Source organism: Leucoraja erinacea, chromosome 16 (assembly GCF_028641065.1).
Source record: "Leucoraja erinacea ecotype New England chromosome 16, Leri_hhj_1, whole genome shotgun sequence".
NCBI classification, from domain to species: domain Eukaryota; kingdom Metazoa; phylum Chordata; class Chondrichthyes; order Rajiformes; family Rajidae; genus Leucoraja; species Leucoraja erinaceus.
The window spans coordinates 30,253,824-30,277,748 of NC_073392.1; the positions used below are offsets into that span (position 1 = coordinate 30,253,824).

Sequence of the window (23,925 nt, forward strand, 5' to 3'; positions counted from 1 at the left end):
ATTGACAATCGAACAGTCGTAACCAGTAGGCTCCTCAACAATGCACTCCATTAAATTATTTCATTGCCCTGTTAATATTGAGAGCAAAAACATTCCTTCAGAATTTTGTCACCCATCGAGTCATACAGCACCAAAAACAGACCCTTCGGCCCAATTCTTCCATGCTGACCAAGATGCCCCATCTAAGCCCATCCCATTTTTCCGCAGTTGGCCCGGAGAGAGTCATAGAGGTATACAACGTGGAAACAGCCCCTTTGTCCCAACTTGCCCAAGCCGACCAACATGCCCCATCTACACTGGTCCCACCTATCCGCATTTAGCTCATCTCTCTCCAAACCTTTCCTATCCATGTACCTGTCCAAATGTGTTTTAAATGTTGTTATAGTACCGGCCTCAACTACCTCCTCTGGCATCTTGTTCCTATACCTACCATCCTCTGTGTGAAAGCGTTTGAACCCAGGTCTCTGGCGCTGTAAGGCAACAGTTCTACCGCTGTGCCATTGTGCCTCCCAAGCTTTGCTTTGTAGCAGAAACGGCCAGTTCACATGGAAAATCCATTTCACCCTCTCCACAGGTAGACAAAAATGCTGGAGAAACTCAGCGGGTGAGGCAGCATCTTCTCCAGACTGGAGAAGGGTCTTGACTCGAAACGTCACTTATTCTTCTATAGATGCTGCCTCACCCGCTTTGTTTCTCCAGCATTTTTGTTCACCTTCGATTTTTCCAGCATCTGCAGTTCCTTCTTAAACATTTCTCTCTCTCCCCAGATGCTTCCTGACCTGCTGAATATTTCCAATTCTTTTTTTAGTTCACATTTGCGAATGTAGTGTTCTTTGATTCACAAATCAACACAATACGACTGTGACATTAAAGAGGCTCTTATATCGGCAGGTGGAAGTGCAAGGAATGGAGGGATATGGATCATGTGCAGGCCTGTGAGATTAGTTGGACTTTAATTTAGACTTTAGAGATACAGCATGGAAACAGGCCTTTCAGCCCATCAAGTCTGCGCCGACCAGCGATCACCCTGTACACTAGCACTATACTACACACTAGGGACAATTTACAATTTTTTTTACCAAAGCCATACAAACATGCACATCTTTGGGGTGTGGGAGTAAGCTGGAGCACCTGGAGAAATCCCACGCGGTCACAGGCAGAACATACAAACCGTACACATAGCATCCGTAGTCAGGATCGAACCCAGGTCTCTAGTGCTGTAAGGCAAAAACTCTATCGCTGCTCCACTGTGTCATGGTGTCATGTTCGGCACAAACATCGTGGAGGAAGGGCTTGTTCCTGTGCTGTACTGTTCTATGTAATTCCAGCACTGCCTTTCTCACTCCTCACAGTTCTCATTCATCTCCATCTACAATGCCTACACTTCCTCCCATTCAGAGTTGCTGCTTGTAACAAGTCTCCCACACCCTCATTCAGTCCGCACCACCACCACTTTTGACATTAAGTCTCATTCAATTCCCACCCACTGCAGAAAGCCCCCCCTGCAATTTTCCCCATCTCTAAAATGGTAGCAAGGAAGGCAAATGCAATGCCAGCATTTACTAGACCAAGTGCGGACCTGTTGGGCCTCGTATCTGTGCTGGCGTTTGGAGCGGGTCTAGAGGAGGTTTATAAGAATGATCCCAGGAATGATTGGTTTGAGCATTTCACGGCTCTTAGGTCTTACTCACTGGAGTTTAGAAGGATGAGGAGGAACCTCATTGAAATTTACCGAATAGTGAAAAGCCTAAATAGAGTGGATGTGGAGAGGATGTTTCCACTAGTGGGAGAGTCTAGAACCCGAGGCCACAGCCTCAGAATAAAAGGACGTACCTCTAGAAAAGAGATGGAGGAATTTATTTTGTCAGAGGGTGGTGAATCTGTGGAATTCATTGCCACAGGCGGCTGTGGAGGCCAAGTCATTGAGTATTTTTAAGGCGCAGATTGACAGATTTTTGATTAGTAAGAGTGTCGGGGTTTATGGGGAGAAGGCAGGAGAATGGGGTCCAATGGGATAAATAGATCAGTCATGATTTAATGGCGGAGTAGACTTGATGGGCAGAATGGCCTAATTCTGCTCCTATAACTTCTGAAATGTTAAATTTGCCCAAGCTGGGATGAAGGATCATCAATATGAAATATTAATACTGCTTCTCCCTCCACCATTTCTACCCAACCTGTTATTTCTAGCATTTTCTATTCTTAATTAATTTCCAGCAGCAGCAGTTCAGTTTTTACTTTCCAATAAACAAATATTGCTATTTAACATTCAACAGTGGCGCAGGTGGGAGAGTTGCTGCCTCACCGCGCCATAGACCGACCGGGTTGCATCCTGACCTTCGGTGCTGTTTGTCCAGAGTTTGCACATTCTCCCTTGTGACCACATGGGTTTCCTCTGGGTGTTCCGGTTTCCCCCTCTATCCCAAAGATGTGCAGGTTAATTGGCCCTCTCTAAATTGTCCCTAGTGTGTCGGGGGGTGGATGAGAAAGTGGGATAACATAGAACTAGTGTGGATGGGTGATCGATGGTCAGCATACTCATGGTGGGCTGAAGAGCCTGTTTCCATTCCGTATTGCTAAAACTGAACTCTAATGAGGGCATTCAACCTATTTTTTTCCTTTGCGTGTTTTGTAATTTATTTGCATCAATTCAGCATCAACAGCAGAAGCTGGAATTGCCTTAAACAAGTCTTTTATAATGGAGATAGAGTAGAGATTTTCTCTTCATTGGTTGGATTTAAGTAACTGGCCCAAAAATGAAGGGACACGTTATAAATTCACCATGTCTTGTTCAATTATCAACACAGTTCAAATTTATGTTTACCATTCTGTACGACCACATTATATCTCAATAAAACGATGCTACCATGTATTTGCAGGTAATATCGCAATGTTTAAGAACCATTTAGACAAGTACATGGGTAGGGTAGGTTTAGAGGGATATGGGCCAAAAGTAGATAGATGGGTTTTGTGTTGATGGGGCTTGTGGTCGGCATGGGCAAGCTGGGCCGAAGGGCCTGTTTCCACGCCGTATGACTATGACTCTCGATGACTGTATATTCACATCCATCTTATTCGTGTTTCCAGCAGTCAAGCTTTGTAACATATTCATTGATTAAACTCTCTTCCATTCAAGAGTCGTCAAGGGTGTTTCATTGTCATATGTCCCAGTTAGGACAATGACATTTTTACTTGCTGCAGCACAACGGAATATTTAAACGTAGTACATAACGGGAGAAGAAAAACATTTTTTTTTTACCATGATGATTATAATCTGAAGAAGAAAAGATATCTCAGTGTATACTTACGTCTTGACTGTTTGTCCCAAGTCATATTTGTCCGTTACATCTGAAGGGTTATTATAATCCTTTTTGTCACCAAGTGTTATGCAACCAAAAGGCATTGCTGATGTTGGCCTATGTGAGAAGCAAAACAAAGCCTTTGGTTAGAAAGTTCTGCCTTCCCAAGGTCCACATAGATTCAGGATGTTCATTTTAACTCCACCATCTTGAAGTGGTCTCACCATCAATGGGGAGGCGGCATTGAAAGCCTTTCATTAAGTTTTGGTCGCCATGCTGTGGGAAATCTGTCATTAAGCTGGAAAGGGTGCAGAGAAGACGTATGAGTATGTTGCCAGGACAACCGAGGGCTTGAACTGTAGGGAGAGGTTGGGCAGGCTAGGACTTTATTCCTTGGATTGCAGAAGGCTGAGGGTTGAGGTGTATAAAGTCATGAAGGGAATAGATAGGATGAATGCACAGAGACTTTTTACACAGAGTAGAGGAACCAAGAAGCAGAGGATGTAGGTTTAAGGTGAGAGAGGAAAGCTTTAATAGGAACCTGAGGGGAATCTTTGTGGATACAAGCTGCCACATGAGGTAGTTGAGGCCGGTACTATATTAGCATTTTAAAGACACTTGGATAAGTGCATGGACAGGAAAGATTTAGATGGATATGGATCAAATCCAGTCAAATGGGACTAACTTAGATGGGGCAGCATGGACGTTGGGCCTAAAGGCCTGTTTTCATGCTGTATGACTCTAAGATAATGTCAAGGCCTGGCCAAGCCAGGTTTGAATCCCAGTGGCCCAGGAGCCCAGAACCAGAACATGATATCTGGTATCTAGGAGAGACGTTGGGTTCAGGAAGTCTTCCTACTGTCCATGGTGGACCGTTATATTTATAATTCAGCAGTGTGGCATCCACTGGGTGCACGCAACTAAAAAGCAAATATTTTCTACACATTTTCCCTCGTTATAATGGACCACACGGGGTGGGGATGGTATCTATTATGCCGAATGTCTGGTATAAACTGTACAAAATCATGCGAGCAAGTGTATGAAGTCATGAGGGGAATAGATCGGGTAGATGCACGGAGTCTCTTGCCCAGAGTAGGTGAATCGAGGACCAGAGGACATGGGTTTAAGATGAAGGGGAAAGGATTTATTAGGAATCTGAGGGGTAACTTTTTCACACAAAGGGTGGTGGGTGTATGGAACAAGCTGCCAGAGGTGGTAGTTGAGGCTGGGACTATCCCAAAGTTTAAGGAACAGTTAGACGGGGATAGGATAGGCTTGGAGGAATATGGACCAAACACAGGCAGGTGGGACTAGTGTAGATGGGACTTGTTGGCCAGTGTGGGCAAGTTGGGCCGAAGGGCCTGTTTCCACACTGTATAACTCTAAGACTCTAAACAAATAAAGGGGTTAATATGCACATTACTATTGCAAAAACAGCCAATAAATGTACACTGGGTAATAAACAATAGAAGACACAAAATACACCGTACCTTGGGACGGCACAATGGCGGCACATAGAGTTCCTCACTTACAGCGCCAGGAACCAGAGTTCGATCCTGAACTGGGGTGCTCCCTGTGACTGCGTGGGTTTTCTCCGGGTGCTCCAGTACACTAGTTCTATCCGACACACTAAGGACAATTCACAGTGTGTAGGATAGGCATACCAAAAGATATGACCACTACCGTAGTGATGTGGGAGGATAGATAGAACTATACAGTATAGTTCTAACCTACACGCTGCAAATTGTCTGTAGTGTGCAGGATAGAACTAGTGTACGGGGATCGCTGGTCAGCATGGACTTGGTGTTTCCACGCTGTATGTCTAAATTAAACTAAGCTAAACACTATTCAAATGTGTAATTCTCCAAAGTATTCAACATTTTTTTTTCTGTGCAGTAGTTTAGTTTAGGAATATAGCGCAGAAACATGCCCTTCGGCCCACCGAGTCCGTGCTGACCAGCGATCAGCCCATACACCAACATTATCCTGCACACTGGGGACAATTTGCAACCTTACCGAAGCCAATTAAGCTACAAGCCTGAATATCTTTGGAATGTGGGAAAACCAACGCGGTCACAGGGAGAACGTACAAACTCCATACAGACAGCACCTGTAGTCAGGATAGAAGCCAGGTCTCTGGCGCTGTAAGGCAGCAACTCTACCTGTGTGCCACCGTGCTGCCCAGTAAGGACAGCTGAAGGAACCGAGCAACATTAATGTACAATATCAGTCTGAAGCAGTGGTCTCCATAGATGCTGCCTCACCCGCTGAGTTTCTCCAGCATTTTGGTCTACCGTTAAAACAAGGGCTTACTGTACACGTGTACAGTTTCAAGGCACAGGTCACTCCTACTGAAGACCTGTGGGTGCTGGTGTCTAATGAAGGGCTCCAAGCTAACCCTGTGCTGCTGCCTTTGAGATTGAAGTGATTAGAGAACGTCTCCTTTGGTGTCTGTCCATCCCCACCCTCCCACTTCCCAGCCAACAACATTGACCATGTTTCTGCTCTTTGCTTCAGCTGATCTCTGGACTGGCCAACCTCTGCCAATCCCAACATTGTCAACTGGGTTCCCCAATTCTCGTACCACCCACTACACTAGTTGCCAATATTAGAAGGGGGCGCTGCAGTGGCAGCAGCCTGTCAGCAGCGCGTTAGTTTTTTCAACTTTTTAAATTTTTTTTAGTATGTTTTAAAGTATGTTTTTTAATGTTTCTCGGTGTGTTTTGTGTGGGGGGTGGTGTGGGGGGGTAAGTGGGAAACCGCTTTGGTCGCCTCCTCCACGGAGAGGCGACTTTTTCCAGGTTGCCTCCCCCATGGCCTAACAGCAAGGATCGGCGCGGCCTTTTCCCGGAGACGCGCACAGGGTCAGCGGCTCCTAGTGAAGACTCTCGGCGCGGTGCGGGTGAGCCCTCGCTGGGGTCGTCTAAGCGCTCCGAAGCTGGCCCGGGGCTCGGCAGCCTGAAGCGCGGTCTGCAGAACTCCCTGGTGCTGTCTGCCGTGATCCCTCGTTGAGAAGAAAGTGACTTAGAGAACGGTCTTACCCTTGGAGGGGAGTCTGTCCATCGGCCCCAGTCTACCTTCTTGCTGCGGCGCGGCGGGAACCTTAAATCTTCCCAGCCCTACAACAGCCGCATCCGGTGACCAGCCGATTCTGGACTTACCTCTTTGACTTTGTCCCTTACCATCTGGACGCCCGCAGCAACGGCTGCGGAGGTGGCGGTCCCGACCACGGGGGAAAATGGAGGAGGTCTGACCAAGCTCTGTGCCTTCCACCACAGTGATGACTGCTGTGGGTGATGTTTGTGTAAAATGTTTATTGTGGTTGTGTGTTCTTTATTACTGTACCGCTGCTGGCAATCCAATTACCACCGACCCTGGTTGTGTGGCAAATAAAATTCTATCTATCTATCTATACCTTCCACCCAACACAACAGTAGGATGCAAGCAGCAAAGATCAAGAGTGTTCATTTGTCATATGTACCAAAACGGAACAATGAAATTCTTACTTGCAGCAGAATAATAGGTTTGTAAAAACTGTACACAATAGATAACATAATAATAAAGAAAAAATGTATTTATTAGCACAAAACAAAACAAAAGCCCCTGTCCCTCGACTCTCTCTTCTCCCCAAGAGGTACAGAAGTGAGAAAACGCACACCTCCAAATTGAGGGACAGTTTTTCCCCAGTTGTTGTCCTTTATCTGATCCAACAACGAGGGAGCAGTCTTGCGCTACCATCTACCTCATTGGAGACCTTCGGACTATCTTTAATCAGACTTTACTGGACTTTATCTTGCACTATATATTATTCTCTTTAACCTGTATCTGCACACTGTTGATGTCTTAACATGTAGTCTTTTCGCTGATAGGATTACACGCACCAAATTGCTTTTCACCGTTCCGCGATACACGCGACAATAAACTAAATAAATTAAATTAAACTTGTACAACCAAGATAGTTTGTAGTTTAGTTGGGTATTTGTAGTTTAATATTCTGCTTGTTGGGGGAAAAGTTGCTCCTGAACCTGGGCGTTACAGGTTTCAGGCTCCTATACCTTCTTCCCGATGAGTGAGATGAGAGTGCGGCCAGGGTGGTGAGGGTCTTCGACAAAGATGACTGCCATATTGAGGCCTCTAGTAGATCCTTTTGTTGTTCATCTAGACCAGCACTTGAATTGTCCAGGCATTGAAGACTATCGGGCTGGATAGAGTACATGTGGAGAGGATGTTTCCACCAGTTGGAGTGTCTAGGACCAGAGGCCATAGCCTCAGAATAAAAGGACGTACCTTTAGAAAGAAGATGAGGAGCTATTTCGTTAGTCAGTGGGTGGTGAATCTATGGAATTCATTGCCACAGACGACTGTGGAGGCAGTCAATGAATATTTTTAAGGCGGAGATTGACAGATTCTTGATTAGTAAGCGTGCCAGGGGTTGTGGGGAGAAGGCAGGAGAATGGGATTGAGAGGGAGCAATAGATTAGCCACAATTGAATTGTGGAATAGTCTTCATGGGCCGAATGGCCTAATTCTACTCCTATAACTAATGAACATGAGACCAAATGCTAGTAAATGGGACTAATATAGATAAGTACAATGGCTGGCAGGGGCATGGTGGGCTGAAGGGCCTCTTTCTATTTTGCATGGCTCTGTGACTCTGCAACTCAAAGTGCGGGAATGGGATTGATGGGACTGTTGTGAAAGCCAGAACGGACTTGACGGGCCAAATGCCCTCCTTCGCCATTGTGAGAAAATATAAGAGAAATCTGAAAAATACGAGAAAATAAATCAGTCCCTGAACCAGGCAAACACTGGCTTATTTGTTATCTAGGATGCTCTGTGAGAACATGTGCCTTCTATTGAAAGCCACATCCTTAATCCAGTCAAAGACTCCCGAGAAGAAATAAATGTAGTCTCCCAGAGTTACGCAGTGTTACCCATGAGTTAATAAAGAAAATGTAAATCAGTTCAGTTTAGTTTATTGTCACGTGTACCGAGGTACAGTGAAAAGCTTTTTGTTGCATGCTAACCAGTCAGCAGAAAGACTATACATAATTACAATCAATACATTAACAGTGTATAGATGAGGGAATAATAAGGGAGTATGATTTACATGATAAGGGAATAACGTTTAGTGCAAGATAACGCCAAGAACTGTCCGAGGGATATCAGAGGTAGATAGCAGTTCAGCACTGCTCACTGGTTATGGTAGGATGGTTGAGTTGCGTGCTCACAGCTGGGGAATCATGCTTGCAGCAGAAGGCTTTCCATGTAGAATATCTCAGAGAGCTCACAATGGCAGCAGACGCCAAGCTCATACTAATTGCGCTGAACAAGACAGCACACAACTGATTACTTGTACAGCAGGCGTCAGAGTGAGTTATGATTGTGTTGGGATTGGAGCACTCCCCACTTTCAAATGTGCTTGGTCAGCAAACACGGGTTGATGAGAGCAGCGCTCCAATGAATGTTGGCGGCAATGGTCTAAATGAATGTCCACTTTTATTGCAAGGTTTCATTCCTCATGCGGTATTTCAGCTCGCCTTCCCTTCTGCAATCAGTCTCTGCTGGCAGGCGGGACATTGACCACAGAGCACACAATGAGGACGATGGTTAATAATGCCGGAGACGGAGGGATTAAAAATGAGTTGTTAATCGAGGAAAGATATTGTACAGCTGGTAAGAGTGCAGAGAAGATTTATGAGGGTGTTGTCTGGACTTGAGGGCCTGAGCTATAGGGGGGAGAGGTTATGGGGGTGACACTGTGGCGCAGCGGTAGAGTTACTGCCTTGCAGCACCAGCGACCTGGGTTCAATGCTGATTATGGGTGCTGTCTTTATGGTGCTGTCTTCTTATGGAGTTTCTTAGTGCTGTTTCCTCCCCACTGAAAGACAAATAGGTTTGTAGGTGGCCGGTAAAATTGTAAAGTTCCAAGTTTGCAGGATAGTGTTTAGTGTACTCCAGTTTGGTGTGGACCCACACTCCAGGATCGAGCCCGGGTCTCCGTAAGGCAGCAACTCTACCGCTGCCCACCGTGCCACCCTAATTTATTTATTTTCTCATTCACACTACCTGATCTCATGCATGGTATGATTTACATGGGAAGCATGCAAAATAACATTTATCACTGTATCTCAGTACACATGACAATAGTAAACCAATTATTACCAATTACATTGCAGGATCAATGTGTTTCTTTGTAATTAGAAACATATTGTGATAAATTGATTTTGTGTCAAAATGTTACTCTGGTACATTGTACATACGGCTCGCACAGCCACGCTGAATACCCCAGAAGGAAAATAGAGTAGGTGTTAACAGACAGTGTATGTAGCCTTTATTGAAACTCTTGAGATAAATGACATATCCTGCTGCTCCTTGCTCTGCATCCTTTTACATTTTCATGAAGAGTTCTACAACGGAATCCGTGTAAGGTTATAAATTATACATGATGAATCACAGTTTGTATTACATATTAATAAGAGTGAATATCTTCATGCTGCCAGATTCTGATTGGTGGATTTAGACTTTAGCCTTTAGAGATACAGCGTGAAAACAGGCCCTTCGGCCCATCGAGTCCGCGCCGACCAGCGATCATCCCATCCACTCGCACTATCCTACACACAAGGGACAATTTACAATTTTACCGAAGCCAATTAAACCCACAAACCTGCACGTTCTTGGAGCACAGGAGGAAACCTGAGCACCTGAAGGAAACCCACATGGTCACAGGGAGAACATACAAACTCCGTGCAGACAGCACCAGTAGTCAGGATAGAACCCGGGTCTCTGGTGCTGTAAGGCAGCAACTCTATCCCTGCACCACCGTGCTGCCCAAAGATACTTCACATCTCACTTCCAAAGTCTTAGTGGATCATGGGATATCTCTCAAATGAAATGCTTCTGCTTGTTTTCTGATCTATATAAATTCAAGCTTACTTGGTGGAAACAAGTCTTGATTAAAAAAAAATAATGCAAGACCTCACATTTACAGTATTTCTTCAATAACGGTTTAGATTAGCTTAGGTATACTGCGTTGAAATAGGCCGTCTGGCCCACTGAGTCCACTCCGACCACGATCACTCGTTCTATCCTAGATGCTCGAGACAATTTACAGAAGCCAATTAACCTACAAACCTGTATGTCTATAGAATGTGGGAGGAAACTAGAGCACCGGGAAAAAACTCATACTGTCACAGGGAGAATGGACAAACTCCATACCGACAACGCCCATAGTCAGGATTGAACCTGGATCTCTGGCGCTGTAAAGCAGCAGTTCTACCGCTGTGCCACCGTGTTACCCCGACTAGTTGTCTCAGATTGTATATAGCCACAGTCTGCAACACCAAACCAGTCTCTCACCTTCTTAGCTCTGTCTCCAACCACCTGCTTCTCCCCTTTTACACCTTTCTTCTCCCCCCACCTCCCAACAATCAGTCTGAAGAAGGGTCTCGTCCCAAAACGTCACCTATCCATGTTCTCCTGAGATGCTGCCTGACCCACTTGAGTTATTTCAGCTATTTGTGTTCTTTTTGGAAGCCAGCATTGCAGTTCCTTGCTTCTATGTTCTGGTTAGCTACCCTATCTATGCCTCGCATTGTTTAGTCTAGTTCAGCCATTAGAGGTTTTGGGTCGGAAGTCTGAAGAAGGGTCCAGTCCTGAAACATCACTGAATCGTGTTCTCCAGAGATACTGCCCGACTTGCCGAGTTATTCCCGCACACTGTGTCTCTCTTTGTTTGTAAACCATCGTCTGCAGTTCCTTATGTCTCCACCCCAACAGCAGATTTCCAAATATCACATTTGTTCAGTGGTGTCTACAGCACAAACTCGATCGTGGTCTTGGCATTGCTTTTATTTAAATTATGATTTGAGTCATAATTTAGTTTCTGCCTTCATTTCACCTGTTCTACTCTCTCCTTACAATTTGGCTCAATCGTGCTCTGAGTCACCACATCATTAGTAAGTCAGCAGGAGTATAAACTGTGCTGGAACGTGATGTTATTTTGCAGTTGAGTGAGGTTTGCTTAAGTAATGTCTCCCTGAAAACTTGTGTAGGAAGGAACTGCAGAAACTGGTTGACACCTACGATAGACATATAAAGCTGGGGTAACTCAGCAGGTCAGGCTGCATCTTTGGAGAAAAGAAATAGATAATGTTTTGGGTCGAGTCCCTTCTTCAGGGGAAAGGGAAACTTTAGGTATCACATTCCCCACAGCCAACAATGGACCATTGTGGGCTCCAGAATTCCTTGATCATAGTTGCTGGCCTTGATTTGTCCTTTTCTTCACAACCTGTGTCAGTTGACAACTCATTTCTCAGCTAATAACGCGGCTTCCTCTATATATTTTCGGTCCATCTTTTTATTTCACTCCTTCAGAGCAAGATCTTTGTATGTTTTCTCAACCATCTCTGTTGGTGCAGTCTGAAAGTCATTTTCCACCATGTGACCACTAGAAAGAAGTGAAAAATGATTTACGAGGAAGTTACCTGGTCTGGTAGAGCCATTGAGTCAGAGAGTGATACAGTGTGGAAACAAGCCCTACGGCCCATCAATGTCCCAGCTACCGTAGTCTCACTTGCCTGCGCTTTGTCTATAACCTTCCAAACTGGTCTTAACCATGTAACTGTCCAACTGTTTCTTAAACGATGGGATAGTCCCTGCTCCAACCATCTCCTCTGGCAGCTTGTTCCATACATGTGTGAAAAAGTTACCCCTCGAATTCCCTTTCACCTTGAACCTATGTCCTCTGGTCCTCAATTCCCCTAATCTGGGCCAAAGACTCTATGCATCTACCGGATCTATTCCTCTCATGATTTTGTACACCTCTATAAGATCTCCCTCATCCTCCTACACTCCGTGGAATAGAGACCCACCCTACTTAACCTCTCCCTCCCTATAGGGTGATGTTTCACTTCAAGACCCTTCTTCTGAGGTCTTCTGAAGAACGGTCTTGACCCGAAATGTCACCTATTCCTTTTCTCCAGAGATGCTGCCTGATCCGCTGAGTTACTCCAGCATTTTGTGTCCATCACACTGTTCCCCAGGATAGTGATGTATAAAACTAAATGCCACAGTTTTACATTGAGGGGAAAGGCTTCACATACAGAGGGTGATGTGAACATGGAACAAGCTGCTGGAAGAAGTGTTAGAGGCGGGTACAATAATGACATTTAAGAGGTTCACTTGGACAGGTACATGGAGAAAAGGTTTAGAGAGATATCAGTCAGTGGGTCTAGCTCAGTTAGGCAAGTTGGTCAGCATGAACTAGTTGGGCCGAATGGTCGCTTTCTTGTCTATATATAATTCTATGGTTCTACTACCTTTAATTCGAAATTTCACACCATGTCTGAATTCTTGTATGGTAACCTTGACAACGCAACTGCAATTACATTTAGTTTCAAATTTCTGCATTTGACTGTGGAGTAATATTGCGATAAGAGGATGGCCAAACATTCAAAGGCTCAAATGTACCTTATTAGTAAAGCCAAAAATTGTTAATAAAGGTTTATGGTCCGTGACCAAAGAAAAATAGCTGTCCAAATAGCAATTAACATAAACTTTTCACTTTAAAGATAATTCTCCAAACCTCTCTCATTGTCATAGATTCTTAAAGCCATACAGCATGGAAACATGCCATTCAGCCCAACTTGCCCACGACCACCAAGATACTCCATCTACACTAGTTCCACCTGCCCGCGTTTGGCCCATAACCCTCTAAACCTCTCCTGTCCATGTGCCTGTCAAAATATAATATCTGTCTCATTGGAGACCCTCAGACTACCTTTGATGGGACCTACCGGCATTAAACATTATTCCCTCTATCATGCATCTGTACACTGTATATGGTTTGATTGTATTCATGTACTGTCTTTCCGCTGACTGGTTAGCACGCAACAAAACCTTTTCATTGTACCTCGGACAACGTGACTATAAACTAAACTCTAACTCAAATTATATTATTTGACCGGGTTGTATGCAAAACAAACCATTTCACTGTACCTCGGTACATGTGCCAATAATGTATCATGGAACCATTGAACATTGTAGCTCATACTCATCTTAAGCAGAGATATCTCCCATATGTGACAAAGTCGCAGTTCACCAACTTGGACATTGATCATCACACGATGGAGTACATCGCCAGCTCCAGAAGTGGAAGCGTCATATATAGGTTTCAATGTATGCACAGTATGGTCATGAACTAACAAAGGCTCTTCATAAGTAAGACATAGGTGAGGCCACATCGAGCATTATGTTCAATTTTGGTCACCCTTCTATAGGAAAAAGGCTGGAAAGAGTGCAGAGTAGGTTTATGAGTATGCTGCCAAACTCTAAGGGCCTGAGGTGGACTTTAGAAATACAACACAGAAACAAGGCCTTTGGTCCCCTGCGACTGAGCCAAACAATGACACTAGAGACAGTTTACAATTTTTTTTTTCCCTAAGCCAATTAACCTACGAACCTGTACATCTTTGGAGTGTAGAAGGAAACCGGAGCACCTAGAGAAAGCCCACAATATCACAGGGAGAACGTGCAAACTCCAAACAGACAGCACCCATAGTCAGAATTGAACCAAGGTCTCTGGCATCGTGAGGCAGCAACACTACTAGTTGCACCACTGTGCGGCACTGGCTTCCGGTTGAGTAGACACCCAATGCAGCCTTGAGCCAAAATGTCCACCATCCCTCTGTCTTCACAGATGCTGCCTGACCAGCTGAGTTCCACCAGCAACTTGTTTTTTGCCTCAAATTCCAGCATCTGCAGTTCCTTGTGTCTCCATCTCTCTCTGGCTTTTTGCTGCACACCATTTTCCCCAGTGAAGACATAAAATTACCAGAGTTGACTTAATCACTACCTTGGTTTTAGACTTGGATGTCGAGGATATATATTATTTCCACAGACAATTAAAATGTTTACAATTTGAAATTGCTGCTATTGTGATAGATGGCTTCCATTGCATTCATAACAGCTATTTGCATCAATCTCACTCATGTTTGTTGTTCAGCTTTAAATCTCGAGCCTTGACTACTAGTTTATGATTATAAAATACAGTTGCGATTGTTCCTCACAATGTACAAAATTCATTGCTATTTCAATCCGCCATCTCCATGGATTTCAATTTTGGAAGCAAGACAAATACGAGGTGAAGTGCACTTAATCACTTCAACTGAATTCATTCTTAATTAAACGACAAACAAATTTGACAAAGACAGAACTGTCTAAACATCCAACGTCAAGACAGATCCTTTAACCTGTAAAAAACAAAGAACTGCAGATTCTGGTTTATACAAAAGATAGACACAAAGTCTTGACCTATTATTGACCTATTCCTTCGCTCCATTGATGCTGCCTCACCCGCTGAGTTTCTCCAGCATTTTTATCTACCTTCAATTTTTCCAGCATCTGCAGTTCCTTCTTGAATACAAAGTGCTGAAGTAACTCAGCAGGTCAGGCAGCATCTGAAAAAGGATAGATGACATTTCAGGTCGGTTCTCTAAGACTCTGAGGAAGGGCCCCGACCCAAAATGTCAGCTGTCCATTTTTTCCAGAGATGCTGTCTGACTCGTTGAGTTACTCCAGCACTTTGTGTGCATCTATCAGATCCTTTAATACAATAATATACTTGATTATGGTCTCCGAATTGTCCAATTCCTAGTTCCAGACTTATTATTGTCCATAATTTCTGTGGGTTTATGATTAAAATGATCCTCATGCTTCATCACAACTTCATCATTACAAACCTCCGTTTTGAGGAGAGGCTGAGAGAGCTGCTGCCTCACCGTGCCAGAGACCCGTGTTCTTGACCCTTAGGTGTTTATGTGAAGTTTGCATTTTTTCTATGTGACCGAGTTGAGCGTTTGACGGCACTGGGCCTGTACTCGCTGGAGTTTGAAGGGCGGAGTAGATTTGATGGGCCGAATGACCTAATTCTGCTCCTAGAACATATGAACTTATGAATTTATGAACTGCGTGGTTTTCCTCTGGGCACTCCAGTTCCCTCCCACATCCCAAAGTGCAGGTTTGTACGTTAAATATGAGAGGGCATAGGTCAGATGCTAGAGGGCATAGCTTTATGGGGAGGGGGGGGGGGGGGGGGGGAGGGCGAAATTCAAGGGAGATGTGCGGGGCACCTTTGTTTTTTATACAGAGTGTGTTGAGTGCCTGGAACGCGCTGCAAGGATTGATGGTTGGGACAGAAACGATAGTGGCGTTAAAGAAGCTTTTGGATAGACATGTGCATATGCAGGAAATGAAGGGATATGGATTATACGCAGGTAGATAAGGGATGGTCTTGGCAACAAGTACTGCACAGACATCGTGGGCTGACGGGCCTGTGCTTGTACTGTTCTTGTTCTGTTAATTGGCCACTGTAAATTGCCCCTGGTGTTTAGGGAGTGGCTGCGAAAATTGGTTAACAGAGTTAGTGGGAATAGGTGATCGATGGCCAGAGGGCCTTTTCCCATGCTGTATCATTCAATCTATCAATCATTCCTTTGTTTTCTGAGAGAAATAGAAAAAAAACCTGCTGGAAATACTCAGCAGGCCAGGCAGCATCTCTGTGAAGAGATACAGAGTTTCTGTTTCATGTTGAAGGCCCTTTGTCAGAACTGGGAAAGCAAGAAAGCATTTAGGGTTTCGGCCCGAAACGTTGCCTATTTCCTTCGCTCCATAGATGCTGCTGCACCCGCTGAGTTTCTCCAGCTTTTTTGTGTAACCCAAGCAAGAAAGCATGTTTGTTTTGAATTACAGAGCACATGGAGGTAGTGAATTAAAACATACATCATGGAGAAAAAACCTTCGACCCACTGAGTCCAAGCCGACCATCGATCACCCGCTCACACTAGTCTATGTTATCCCGCTTTCACATCCACTCCCAACACACACGGGGCAATTGACAGAAATCATTTAACCAACAAACCCGCACGTCTTTGGGATGCAAGAGGAAACTGTAGCACCCAGACGTAACCCATGCATTCACAGGGAGAATGTACAACTCCACTCACTGTACCCAAGGTCAGGATCAAAGCCAGTTCTCTGGCGCTGTGAGGCAGTAATGGTAGGATGGGCAGAGCAATGACTGAGGGACTGGATTGACAATCCCATTGTTTACAAGACAGAGAGAGAGAGACAGACAGAGAGACAGAGAGACAGAGAGACAGAGAGACAGAGAGACAGAGAGACAGAGAGACAGAGAGACAGAGAGACAGAGAGACAGAGAGACAGAGAGACAGAGAGACAGATAATCTTTTGGTTTCTATGCTGTTGAAAACATTCCTGTCATCAAACTAATTTTAAGACCCCTGGCAGTGAAAAATAAGTTCTTTATGCTCCTATGTAGCGTCAATTTGTTCCTGTACATTCCCAACATTGTCATCAACCTCCACTATCTAATTTGTTCTGAAGGACATTGCCATTTTTGTTCGATGGCTTACACACATGACTGCACACACCAAGGCTCCCAACACAACCTGATCAACAGAGACACGAGGAACTGCAGATGCTGGAAACTCGGGTAGAACATAAAGTGCTGGAGTAACTAAGCGGATCAGATAGAATCCCTGGTGGGTCATGGATAGGTGACATCTCAGGTTGGAACCCTTCTTCAGACACAGTTTGATCAATACTGAGTTGTCATTTTCATCTTCTAAATCCAATCCCATCAACCTGGCAGAGACCACAAAAATATCCGGCTATTTTCATACACCTTGTAACATTTCTATCTTCATTCTCTTGTCCACTTTGTTCTCATTTCCTTTCTCTTTTTTCCTTTTTTTCCCCCTTCATTCTACCTATTGTACTTGTGGTTGTCTGATTTGATTGCATAGTCATAGTTATAGAGTCCTAGAGAGTTGGAACAGACCCTTCGGCCCAACTTGCCCACACCGACCAACATGTCCCATCTACACTGGTCCCATCTGCCTGCATTTTTGAGCCATAACCCTCTAATCCTGTCCTATCCATGTACTTGTCTAATTGTTTCTTAATATAGCAGGCGAACAAAAGCTTATCACTAAACAAAAAAGACACAGAGTGGTGGAGTAGCTAAACAAGTCAGGCAGCATCTCTGTTTGGGGTCGGGACCCCTCTTCGGACTGCTTGTAATTATGGGAGTTGAAAGCTGGGACAGATGTATATTGTCATTGTATTCATTACTATTATAGTCACCTTAGTACACGTGACAATAATAAACCTGAACCTAGACCTCTTCACACCATGTATTTATGATTTGAATAGTACTGAACCATTGAGATTATTCCTGTACTGACCCGCAGACACCCAAAGTCTTTTCCTAATTGAACTGTATCCAACCTGTTTTACTGCTCTAAGAATTATCTCAGCCCTTGTCCTGAGCCTTGCTATCCACCTGCTTTATCCCCTTCACCTGCACAAAGTATGCCTCATACCAACCCTTGATTATTCACACTAACTGCAATCAAATCTTCACCTGGCCACTGCACATTTGCAGCTACTTCTGTCCTCAATATGCAGTGAAGATCTTTATTTCCCTCTAAGGTAGACACAAAATGCTGGAGTAACTCAGTGGGAGAGGCAGCATCTCTGGAGAAAAGGAATGGGCCACGTTTCGGGTCGAGACCCTTCTTCAGACTGATGTCAGGGGAGGGGGCGGGACAAAGATAGAATGTGGGTGGAGACAGTAAGACTGGTGGGAGAACTGGGAAGGGGAAGGGGATGGAGAGAGAAAGCAAGGGCTATCTGAAGTTAGAGAAGTCAATGTTCATACCGCTGGGGTGTAAACAATCCAAGCAAAATATGAGGTGCTGTTCCTCCCTCTATTCACTCAAGCCTTAAACCTATGTCCTCTGGTTCTTGACACCCCATTCTCTGCATTCACCCTATCTATTCTCCTCATGAATTTCTACACCTCTGTAAGACCACCCCTCATCCTCCTGCACTCCAAGGAATAACGTCCTAGTGTGCCCAAGCTTCGCCTGGAGCTAGGGCCCTTGAGTCCTGGCAACATCCTCGTAAATATTCTATGCACTCTTTCCAGCTTAGTGTCATTCTTCGTATAGCAGGGTGTTCAAAACCGAACAGCTGTCTCCTCCCATCCCTCGGGCTCCTCCTCCTCTTTTTTCCTTCCTTCTCCCCTCCTTCTATCAGTCTGAAGAAGGGTTTCAGCCCGAAACGTTACCTATTTCCTTCGCTCCATAGATGCTGTTGCACCCGCTGCGTTTCTCCAGCATTTTTTGTGTACCTTTGTTCAAAACCGAACATGGTGCTCCAAATGTGGCCTCACCAACGTCTTGTCTTAATCTGGGATGGAGCCGGGGAAAAGGATTACACTATGCCAAATCCTTTGATATCTATTGTCAAATTACACGAGTGCATTATATTTAAAAATATATACATTTAACAAATGTTCACTTCAGCAAACATTTGTTATCCTGCTTATAGTATACCTAATCTCCAACAAATACCAGGCAAACAAACCATCATGCCACATACTGATTAGATTATTATCATACACATACACATCAGATTATTATCTAACTGGTGTCAAGTTGGGAAAAGGGGAAATACAACGGGATCTGGGGGGGGGGGTCCTTGTTCATCAGTCAATGAAAGTAAGCATGCAGGTACAGCAGGCAGTGAAGAAAGCGAATGGCATGTTGGCCTTCAAAAAGAAGAGTTGAGTATTGGAGCAAAGAGGTCCTTCTGCAGTTGTACAGGTCCCTAATGAGACCACACCTGGAGTATTGTGTGCAGTTTTGGTCCCCTAATTTTGCTATTGTGGGAGTGTAGCGGAGGTTTACAAGGTTAATTCACGGGATGGCGGGACTGACATTTGCTGAGAGAATGGAGCGGCTGGGCTAGTATACTTTGGAATTTAGAAGGATGAGAGGGATATCTTATTGAAACATTTAAAATTATAAAGGGTTTGGACACGCTCGAGGTAGAAAACATGTTCCCGATGTTGGGGGAGTCCAGAACCAGGGGCCACAGTTTAAAAATAAGGGGTAAGCCATTTAGATAAGAGATGAGGAATCACTTTTTTCTCACAGAGAGTTGTGAGTCTGTGGAATTCTCTGCAGACTCCGGGTGGTGGAGCCGGTTCTCTGGATACTTTCAAAAGAGAGCTAGATAGGGCTCTAAAAGATAGCAGAGTCAGGGGATGTGGGGAGAAGGCAGGAACGGGGTACTGATTGGGGATGATCAGCCATGATCACGTTGAATGGCGGTGCTGGCTCGAAGAGCCGAATGGCCTACTCCTGCACCTATTGTTTATTGTCTATTGTCTATACTAAGCAATATCGCTGCTTTGATCCAATCTGATTAACGGCTCTCCATCAAGGCAAATGCCTAACAATTCTTCCACATGGAAGACATGCAGAATCCCGCACTAACTGCAGTAATGCAGAATGCCGTACTAAACAGCTTGGCGGCATGTGGCGCAGTGATAGAGCTGCTGCCACAGAGCCGGATTCGATTCTGACTGTATGGAGTTTGTACGTTCTCCCTGTTGCGGCGTAGGTTTTCTCCGGGTGCTCAGGTTTCCTCCTACTCTCCAAAGACATACAGGTTCATAGGCTAATTGGCTTGGTGAAATTGCAAATTGTCCATAGTGTGTGGGGATCGCTGGTCGGCGTGGACTCAGTGGCCCAAAGGACCTGTTTACGCGCTGTATCTCTAAACCAAACCGAACGACTGATTCACTTTCCAACAGGCACCTTCGCAATCTTGCTCTTTAGCAATCACTACTTTGCAATGCTTAATCATTGCATTAATTTAGATTAGTTGGGTTTATTATTGTCACGTGCGCGGAGGTATAGCAAAAAGCTTTGTTGTTGGTACATGATTACAATCAAACAGCCCACAGTGTATAGATTCAGGAAAAAAGGGAATAATGTTTAGTGAAGGATAAAGTTCAGCAAAGTCCGATTAATGATCGTCCGAGGGTCTCCAGCGACGTAGATGGGAGTTCAGGATGCTCTCTAGTTGGTGATAGGATGGTTCAGTTACCTGATAACAAACTGAACATGGAGGTGTGTGTGTGTTTTCAAATTTCTGTACCTCTTCCCTGATGGGAGAGGGGAGAAGAGGGGATGACCGGAGTGAGACTGGTCGTTGATTCTTTGATAATGCTGGCGGCCTTGCTGAGGCAGCGTGAAGTGTAGATGGAGTCAATGGAAGGGAGGTTGGTTTGTGTGATGGTCTGGGCTATGGGCTAATATGATCAAGCGATGATTCCTCTAATTCCCAGAAATCTATGGAATCGTGGTGGGAATTGGCAATAAGGCTGAAACTGGGTCACAATCTAGATACAATGCACATGCTAAGATTACTAAAATCAGTTTATTTCGTTTAATTTAGGTTAGTTTAGACACAACATGGAAACAGGCACTTCAGCCCACCGAGTCCTCGCCGATCAGCAATCTCCCCGTACACTTGTTCTATTCTACACAGTATGAATAATTTATAGAAGTCAATTAACCTACAAACCTGTGGGGCTTTGGAATGTGGGAGGAAACTGAAGTACCCAGAGATGCGGTCACAAGGATAACATACAAACTCAGTACAGCCAAACGCCTGTAGTCAGGATCGAACGTGGGTTTTTTGCTCTGTGAGACGGCCACTGTGCCTCCACTATGTTGACAATTTTTCCATCCCTGTTATGAATCCAACTAATCTTTACCTCCGGACATTTTTATTTTGTTTATTTACCTCTTCATGGGTCTCTGGCAATGTGAGGGAGCAACTCTACCGCTGCCTCACTGTGCCGCCACTTCTTATTTCTTACATTTACAGCCAAAATGACTGTACAACAATCGGCAGCCTTTCTGCTTCAGACAAATAGTTGAACAGTCGGCTTTTGAGTAGCCATGGAGACCATGAACTTAAATCATGAATTGGATCGTCCAGTTTCCTTTGATGAGATGCACATAATCTTTACCCACCTGGCCATCGCGAGTGATGGAGGTTTCTCTTTAAGTTGAGGGAACAAGAATAAATTGACAGCACTCGAATGCCACCAGGCGAAAGGTAACATTTTTAGAAGAGCTATTTAAACGCAGTTTGGCTGGCAGTCCAGCTACCCGCTGTATCGCAATCTGTTACAGTACCAATTCGCATGCAGCAAATGGGACATTAATTCAATTTTTTTTAAAAGAGCTCGGTAAAATCTATAGCCTGAATGTTTTTTTCTTTCTTTCTGCACAAATAAGACCTTTGCAAAATGCTTCTCAGAGTACGAGTGCAGAGCAGGAGAACGGTGCTGGATTGCAACTGAGTGTCATGACAACATCAAGGAACTGACATGGAAAAAAATATTTCCCCCTCATTATTACCGTGCCAATGTTGTTCCTGAGAAATCAGGGTTTCCACTTGCTTCAGATGTCATTTAGACTTTAGAGACACGGCGCTGAAAAAGGCCCTTCTGCCCACCGACTCCGTGTCGACCAGCTATCGTCCCAGCACACACACACACTATCCTACACACTCTGGACAATTTACATTTTTGCCGAAGGCAATTAGCCTACAAACCTGTACGTCTTGAGTGTGGGAGGAAACCAGAGCGCCCAGAGAAAACCCACGCGGTCACAAGCTCCATACAGACAGCACCCGTACTCAGGATCGAACCCGGGTCTGACACTGTAAGGCATCAACTCTACCGCTGCGCCACTGTGATCTTAATTACTGCACGACAGAGGCTATCATTCATCAGTGGTGAGAGAAATAACTAACACTGCCTCCAGCTTTATTCCAAGGAGACCTGCATTTCTTTTTTTGTTAAATTAAGCACATTAAAGATAAATATATTTTAATTTTCCTTCATGGAAATAGAATGGTGTGTAAGAAGCAAGGAACTGCAGATGCTGGTTTACAAAAAAAGACACAAAGTGCTGGAGCAACTCAGCAGGTTAGGCAGCATCTCTGGAGAACCAGGTTAGGCGACAAAATGTGTAGGAAGGAACTGCAGATGCTCTCTCTACATCATCGTCTATATCTCTCGTTTCCCTTATCCCTATCCAATCTGAACACCCATTCCTTCTCTCCAGAGATGCTGCCTTTCCTGCTGAGTTACTCCACTTTGTGTGTCTATCTAAGAATAGGTGATGTTTTGGATTGGGACCCTTCTTCAGACTGGATTACAAGTATTTCACATGCATTAAAAGTTGAGCAAAAGGGCCTGTTTCCCTGCTGTACAAAGAAAGCTCCCGAACCAAAACATCACCTTTTCGTGTTCTTCATGCATGCTGCCTGACCCGTTGAGTTACTCCAGCACTTTGTGTCTATTTTAGCTGAAATAGTAGGAATGGTTACCAGATACACAGAGTCGTAGAGAGTTCCGTGCATTGTCCCACAGAGTCAACGATGCCTTTCAAACAACCATCTACACTAATATTATACTCTTCCCAATTTATTTCCTCTATTCATCTATACTGGAGGGGCAATTTACAATGGCTAATTAGCCTACTGCACAGTAGCAGGGGCAGCATGGTAGCGCACCCTGGTTTGATTCTGACCACTGGTGCTGTCTGTATGAAGTTTGCAGGTTCTCCCTGTGGGGTTTCCCCAGGTGCTCCGTTTTCCTTCCACATCCCAAAATGATAAAAGGTTGATAGGTTATACATTGGCTTCTATACAGTGGAAGTCCGTTGGGCCTCCAGTATTTGAATTTAGGATACGAAACACTATTCCTGAGTCTGGGCTAACAGAACAGCAGTGTCCAAACGCAGGGTGATCTTTGGCTCAGCCCTGGAGCCAATGATCTCTGCGCTGTCCTGGTGAAGGGCCGAAGGGCCTGTTTGCCATGCAGTATGTAGCAGGCTCTCTAAACTAAGGTCAGCAGCAGGTTAGAGTCTGGTTGTGCCTGAGGACCCTCAGCAAGCACTGGGGCGTTGAGGATACAAACGTGGACTAGCAGAACTAGTGCCGCGCAGTCGCCCTGGTACCTGTGCTGTTTCATGCTGTATACTAAACCTGTAGTGGAGTGGGGCTTGATTTCTCCGCGCTGCCCTGTGCTGGATGTAGTGTACATCTCACAGTACACACAGAAATCAGTTATTTCAACGAGGACAAGACCCTATCGTTACGAGTCCAACCTGCAAACACGGTTGTCAAATGTAATCCTAATTTGCTGCTCTTTTTGTGTCCTTTAATATCCTACTCCAGGCCAATATTTAATTCATTTCTAATTCCCGAGAGTTAGCTATCTTAATGTAATGAAAATCTGTGATGGATGTCTGTGTAAATTGTGTTGTGTCTTGGGTCTTTTTTTTCATGTGTGTATGACTGCAGAAACAACATTTCATCTGAGCCTCTATGAGGTTCAAGTGACAAATAAATTGTATTGTGTGTACATTTACAACACTTTGCCGCTGATTCACTGAGCGTAGAAATACATTTTATCATTCCTTCCCTTTTAGCCAATGCTCCACATCTTGTGGTCCTCTTATCTTAATCAGTCTATATTTATGCCACCTTTCCCATGCATTCTATCATCTCTCTGCAATGAGGCACCTAAATCATGGCTAAACTAATCATTGGCCAGACTGTGTTCAGTTATTTCAGTTTAGCGATACAGCATGGAAACAGACCATTCGGCCCACCGAGTCCATGCTGACCATCGATCATCCGTTCAACACTAGTTCTTTGTTTCTCA

The 23,925-nt window shown here is 44.6% G+C and overlaps 1 protein-coding gene across 2 annotated transcripts in view; it reads right to left on the bottom strand.

Annotated features, from left to right (window-relative positions):
* camkva (CaM kinase-like vesicle-associated a) overlaps positions 1-23,925 on the bottom strand; it is a 101,765-nt gene that overhangs the window by 43,838 nt on the left and 34,002 nt on the right. For both annotated transcript variants that reach the window (XM_055648049.1, XM_055648050.1), the window contains exon 2: positions 3,309-3,416. In XM_055648049.1, the coding sequence (XP_055504024.1) occupies positions 3,309-3,403 (95 nt within the window). In that variant the 5' untranslated portion in view covers positions 3,404-3,416. The remainder of the gene's footprint in view (positions 1-3,308; positions 3,417-23,925) is intronic.